General features: G+C 57.6%; 1 protein-coding gene across 1 annotated transcript in view; it reads left to right on the top strand.

Moving 5' to 3' along the window:
* Ptprs (protein tyrosine phosphatase receptor type S) overlaps positions 1 to 6,412 on the top strand; it is a 46,746-nt gene that overhangs the window by 13,937 nt on the left and 26,397 nt on the right. Inside the window, 1 exon segment of the mRNA XM_033759607.1 lies at positions 945 to 956. Coding sequence (XP_033615498.1) covers positions 945 to 956 — 12 coding nt within the window.

Below are 6,412 nucleotides of genomic sequence, written 5' to 3' on the forward strand. Positions count from 1 at the left end.
CCCCCGTCACCCCTCTTGATCTCCATCAGCTCGCCTGGGTCCTTTCAGAAGTTTTGATCACCCTCCTCTTCCTCCTCCTCCTCCTCCTCCTCCTCCTGTCCGCTTCCTGCCTCCCGATTGCTGTTTCTGATCAGATTCACGGTGGAAACAGCCTGTCAGGATGCTGGGGCCCGAGTGGCCCTCGTAGGTGACCACATCCTCCTCCAGGACTCGGTTCCCTCCCTGCACTGCAGCAGGCTGGGTCCCTGTCCACCCACAAGGCCGCCCCTCAGCCCCCACTGGCCCTGGAGCCATTCCTTGGGTCCTGAAGGGTGGATTTTGCCTCTTGGCTCTGAGGAGGAGGCGGCTGGAGGGAGGGAGGGGATGGGGCGGGGACGCAGGTGTGGGCGTGAGGGTGGCGGGGGGCACGTCGGGTCCACCTGCGGCACTCCGGTGAGTTGTGATGCGTCCGTGACACCGACTGACTGGTCTTCATCTAACCTTGTTTCTCTGCCGACTCCCGGGATGAGGGTTTGTGAGTTATACAGAGCTTGAGAGAGAGGAGAGAGGGGAGGCGTGGAGGGGTGGGCGGGGGGGGGGTGGGCACTCAGCCAGGGCTGGAGAAGGGGTCCTTCCCTGGCCCGGCCGAGCCTCCTCCCTCCTGGGCACAGGCCTAGCAGCCGTCTTTGCCTGGGTCTGCGGTGCTGCGGAGTTGGATTTAGAAAGAATTGAGAAAAGGCAAATGTAGAGCTTGTATGTGGAGAGCAAAAAGCAGAGAGAGGAGAAAGGAAAGAAGGTCATTACTGTTCTTTTTCATTTTTAATTTTAAGTTTTTTTTGGTTTAAAAGAACGATTGCAGCTTGTAGCCTTGGGAAGTCCTCTTTTTACTCTCTGTATTTCCCCTATTTTTTCTCTTCTCCCCATGTCATTGTGTTGCGCATCAAAACCCCCTTTACATCCCTCAGAGCTTCGAGAAGGTTGGTGTGTTTTTTTCTTTTTTACTTTCTTTACCCACATTTTTACATTCTGCAGTGATGACACGCACGCACACGAAACACAGGTACACACCACGCAGACACACGCAGACACGCACTCGGAAAAAAAAAAGCAAAACTGAACTAAAAGAATGGAATATGAACGATAACCACAAAGCAAACAAAATAAATAAAAACCGCCAAGCGAGAGCAAAACCCAGAAAGACACGAAAATCTCAGCCGCGCCCAGCCCGGCCCAGGGCCGGCCGCACACATGCGATGCTTGCATTATGGTTGCTTTGCATCTGTTGGTAATGTTGTTGCTAAGTTTTTTGCACTCGTCGCCATGGTAACTTGGGCCTGATGCATGCTGGGAGAATGTACAAATTTCTCTGCATGCCACCCTGTCAGTTTGGTTTGGTGAATTCACAGCGTCTTCTGTTGGAGTGTTTCTTGTCTCCTGTTCCGTTTTTCTCTTTTGTTTCCTCCCCCCCCCTTTTTTTTTCTTTCTTTTTTTAAGTTTTGTTTCTTTGGGGGGGGCGATTGGTTTGGTTTTTTCTCCCCCCCTCCCATCCTCTTCACCCCGCACCCCTCTCCCTTCTCCCCCAAAGCGATTTGTCTTTGGTTCTGTCTTGTTTCTGTGCTGTTTTGGTTTTTGGTTTCTTGGGCTGAGCTGTTCAGTGGTTGTTCTCCAAACGCATTGTGATGTAAAAGCCAGTGTTCCTGTCCCGACTCTCGAGGGAGGGCCGAAAGGGCTTCCCGCAGCTGGGATGCTGGGCCAGAAAGTGACCGCGTGGGGCGTCTGACGGGCGGCGGAGGTCAGAGCCCGGTCAGGGTGCGTGGGGAGGGCACCCCAGTTTGCCTGACCTCCCGGCCAGCCCCTCTTTTCCTTTATTTTCTCCTGGGCATCCGTGCAAGGAGGGAGCATGAACCGGTGTTTCCCCCTCCTGCCGCCTCAGCGTGAGGCTCCCGCCCTCCCGAGACAGCCAGACAAACCAAAACTGGATTTGCTAAGTTAAGCTGAGGAACCACCGAGGGTCCAGGAAGGGTAGTGGCGAATAGGAGTCGGGAGAGAGCAGTAACGACCCTGTCCTCCCGGGACTCTGTGGGCTTGGCACCTCGCGCGCCCAATGCCAGCTGGTGTGGCGGCTTCGAGCGTCCCGGCTGGGCCCGGGGCCGGGGCTGCCCACCCGCGTGTGGCGGGACAGACTTTGGAAGAAATACTTGGCCGGCCGGCCGTGCCACCCGGAGCACTGTGCCTCCACCTCCTGGGCGGTGCTGGCTGCTCCCCCTCTCCCCTCGCGGGCTCTGGGCCCGGGCCCAGGTGTCTTCGGTCCAGCCACGCAGCAGGTCACTTTCTGAGTTCCCACGCATCGGAGCTGCGGAGTTCTGGGGGAAACCAGGGGATTTTGGACACAGCCTCTCCCCACTCTTGCTGTCTGCCCACTTCTCTTTGCTCTCTTTCTGTCTGTCTCTCTCTCTTTCTCTCTTAACCCTTAGAGACCCACGTCCCTATCTTCTGCTCCCTCCCCAAGAAAGAGCAAGCACCCTCCAGACTCTCCTGTCAACTCCAAATAAAAAGCAGCCCCTAACGAAGTAACCCGTTGAGGGTCCATCCACAGGCCCTTCCCAGCTTTCTGCTCAGCGGTCGAGGGTAGAGGCCTCTTTTCTTCCTGTCTCGTCCTTCCTCTACCTACCCTAACCTCCCAGCTATTAAATCCAAAGCCACGTTGTTAAGAGGACCTCAAATGCCAAAGAAGGGGACTTCACTTCTCCTTCCTAAGTGAGCAGGAGAGCTGCCAGACGACCCCAGGGAAGCCCCGTAAGATGCGGCCAGGACATCTCCCAGTCCTCCACCAAAGCCAGGTCCTGGTGCATCACGCCTCAGGGGCCTGAGGGTCCCTGGGTCTCACAGGCAGAGCAGCCAAGTCCCGAGGGTCGGGTCTGGGCTGTGGCTCTGTCCCTGCCTGGTTGTATGACCTTGGGCCTGTCATCCGAGATGACTCGGAGCCCATTTCCTCCTCTGAACGAGAGGAACTTGCCGTGCTCAGTGGCTGCGCATGTCCACCTCGCTGAGGCCTCCTCCTCCACGCTTCCCTCCTGTGCCCACTGTTTAAAGAAGGTGGGTATGGGGAACTGCTGTAAAATCACAGGGCAGAGGCTAATTCATGTGCTCAGGACTGGATTATTTTTTTTTACTAGTGCTTTTCTGATCTCCCTTGGTATCTCATTGTCTCCTGACTCCAGCCCTGACCCCAGGCTGTTTTGCAGAGCCACAGCTGTCCTCCCTCTCGCCCAGCCCCTGGCCATCCCCTAGGAAGTTTAGGAGGAGTGACACAGAGAGCTTTAAAACCAGGCGAGCTGGACACGGTGGCACTCACCTGCCATGCAGCACTACGGGAGGCTGAGGCAGGCAGGAGGATCAAAAGTTCAAGTCCAGCACTGGCAACCTAGCAAGATCCTGTCTCACATTAAAAATAAATAATTTAACAGTGCTGGGGATATAGCTCAGGGTGAAATGTCTGGGTTCAATTCCCGGTGCAAAACAAAAAACAAAACAAAACGGGCCACCCTCGAAAGTAGTTACTAGCCTGCAGTAGCCTGCAGGTGCTTAAATTGTTACGAGCAGGGCCTGACCAGGGGGTCCCCGCCTGCGACTTGACTCTTAGTGTAGGGCAGATACTCCCTGTGTGCCTTTCTCCTGAAATTGACCAGCGGGGTCTCAAGAGCCAGAGTCCAAACCCTGGCCACTTTTGTCACCTGAACTCACCGACCTGCCCTGGTGGGGACCAGATGGCGCCCTCTCCTCAACTGCTAATTCTGTCTCTCGTCTCTCGAAAGCTGTGAGCCTTTACGGTGTGTGCGGATGAAGGGCCAAGGAGGCCGCCTTCCCTGGCTGGCCTGGCAGCCTAGGGACCTATGTCAGTGGTGTCGCCCGCCCGCCCCCCAAGCCCTAGCGTTGGTGGACGTGACCTCGAGCGGTTCCTTTGCCTGCCGAGTCCCCAGAGCGACTCCCCCGAGGGTCGGCTGGTCAGCTCTCCGGTCCCGCTGTGATCTTGGGGGCAGGCGGTGTGAGATGAGGGCCCAGCCCCTTCTCATCCTGCACCCGTGGGGAGAGGGGGCTCCCGCAGGAACACTGAGCTGGGACCACTGTCGCCTGCTGCCTGCCTCCTGACCCTGTGCATTGCTCATCCGTCTGTGGGTGGGGGCGGGCGCGAGGGGCCTCTTAGATTACACCTGGTCACCTGCAGAGCGGGGAGGGCGTCGATTGGATGAAACCCAGAGCGGGGAGAGAGAGGGTAACTTCACCCCAAAAATAACCCAACCGTTGTCTAAAACCATCTCTAGTGCAGCCAGTACTGAGGCCACTGGTCGGGGGCCCAGGCTCCTCCGGGCCACACACGGTGGCTTCGTGGGGGTGGGGGGCGCTGAAGACCAGAGGAGGGAACAGCAGAGGCGCAGTGGCCCTGCGCCCACCTCCCGGGCCACAGGCTGAGTCCGAAGGCGCGGACTAGACGCGGGCTTGAAATTGGGCTCTGACTGCCCCCCTTCCCCGACAGGTGTAATCTAAGCTTCACTAACCCTCCCCGGAGGCTGCACCCCCTTCCTGGCATCTGTCCCTGCCCTCGCCGCTGGCATAAATGTCCATTTTGGAGTTTGGAGAAGCATCTCGAGGTCTCTCACCCCAAAATGGCCCGCAGAGCTCCCCGCACGCCCGGAGCTGCGGCTTGCTGGATCTCTTGAGCTGTCTGACACTGTTGGGTCCCCACCTGATGCTTCAACCAAATCACCTCACTTTTGAGTTTCTCCCCTCCTCCCCCTCACTCCGCCTCCCCCACCCCCACCCCAGTTTTGATTTTTTTGAGTTTTTGCCTCTTCCTGCCTGGGGGAGGGGCCGTCTCCCGGTTGCTTTGACGGTTTTTGAGTTGTTTTTCCATGTGGATTGGGGTCTGAAGCGACCACCCCTCCACCCGCCACCACCCCACACCCACCGCCCCCCAACCCCTTCACCCACGCGGGTCCCCCCGCTGGGACCCTCCCTGGCCACTCGGTGACAGAGAAGAGCTGGGGACCAGAGCCAGCTGGAGCGTGCTGACCACAAGGCTGGTGTCGTCCCTTATAACCCGCCTGGACCCTCTCTTCAGGTCGGTAATCGGGGGCGGGGGTTCCGCGGGGCCTCTCTGTCCCGTGCGCCCCGTGCTCACCTTATTTTCTAACCTGCACCTCAAGCTTGCAGCCAGGGGTGGAAAGATGACGTGGGCGGGAACCAGCACCAAACTGGGCAGAACACAGCGTCGGCCGTCCACGCTTCCCAGCCGGGAGGACGCCCAGGGCCTGAGCTCCGTAGTCCTGAGGGGCACAGATGCCTCAGACTCATGGCCAACCAGCCCTCATCCTGCCCCGCATCCTTAGAAGCAAGCAAGCTGGGTGACAAAACAAGAGCACCAAGTTTGCTGGGAGTCAGAAACGCCTTGCTCGCCATTTAACTGATGGCTGCTGGCCATGTTGGGACTTGCTGGCGAATACCCTCACATTTAACCGGCTCACAGCTGGCCGCCCTGGTGGAGGGCAGGTCTGTCACGTGTTCAAGGTGGATAGGCCTGTGTCTGCTTCTGGAAGTTACAGGCACCTTGTCAGTTACGATGCCCAGGAGATACTTGAAGACAGCATGTGAGCAGGGTCTTTGGGACAGAATGTTGGGCCTGTAGAAGAGAGCAACTGGATGGATACTTAACCTTTAGACCCTAAAACTAGGTCTTATTTCCATTGATAGTCCAATAATCCCTTTAGGAATGAGCCTTTTACTGATGGCTTCTGGAGGCTTATTATGAGGGCTGCTGGATGCTGTCCACCTAGCGGCAGTTAGTCTGTTGATGGAGTTGTTCCTAGGTGATGAGTCCTTCTGCCCTCTTTGCTGTCCCAGGGGGTAAGGCTTCACGGGTTCGGAAATAGCCAAGATACCAAGGAGGGACCCCTGGCTATAATTCTTGCTATTAACCATGGTGAGAGAAGGCTCACTTTGCATGAAGGGCGGGGACCAGGCAGGCCCGACTTTGAGCCCTGGCCACGCCACTTCCTGGCTAGTCCTGTCACCTCTGTGGCCCTCAGTTTCCTCGTCTGCAAACTGGGCTTACGCACATTTGCCTCTCAGCCTTGTCGAGGGGGATGAAGTGAGACAGGAATTTCCTGTCTTGGCTTTTTAAAGCCACCACCCCCACCGCCTCCCTGGAGGTAGAGAATCTTGGTTCTGGAAGGTTGACCCCTCGGCCCCAGGCATACCCTCCAGAAGAAGTCACCGCCTGGCTCGGTCTTGCAGATGGGGAAACTGAGGCAGGGGTGGGGCTGCCCAAGTGGGTTCTGCACCCCGGGTGAGACGGAGTTCGCTTTGCCGTGGGAGTCGAGGCCCGGGCAGCAGAGGTGTCCACGGCAGGGCCCTGCGGCAGGGAGAGACTGGAGCC

This window comes from Fukomys damarensis, unplaced genomic scaffold, assembly GCF_012274545.1.
Source record: "Fukomys damarensis isolate Sample0158 unplaced genomic scaffold, DMR_v1.0_HiC HiC_scaffold_37, whole genome shotgun sequence".
NCBI lineage: Eukaryota > Metazoa > Chordata > Mammalia > Rodentia > Bathyergidae > Fukomys > Fukomys damarensis.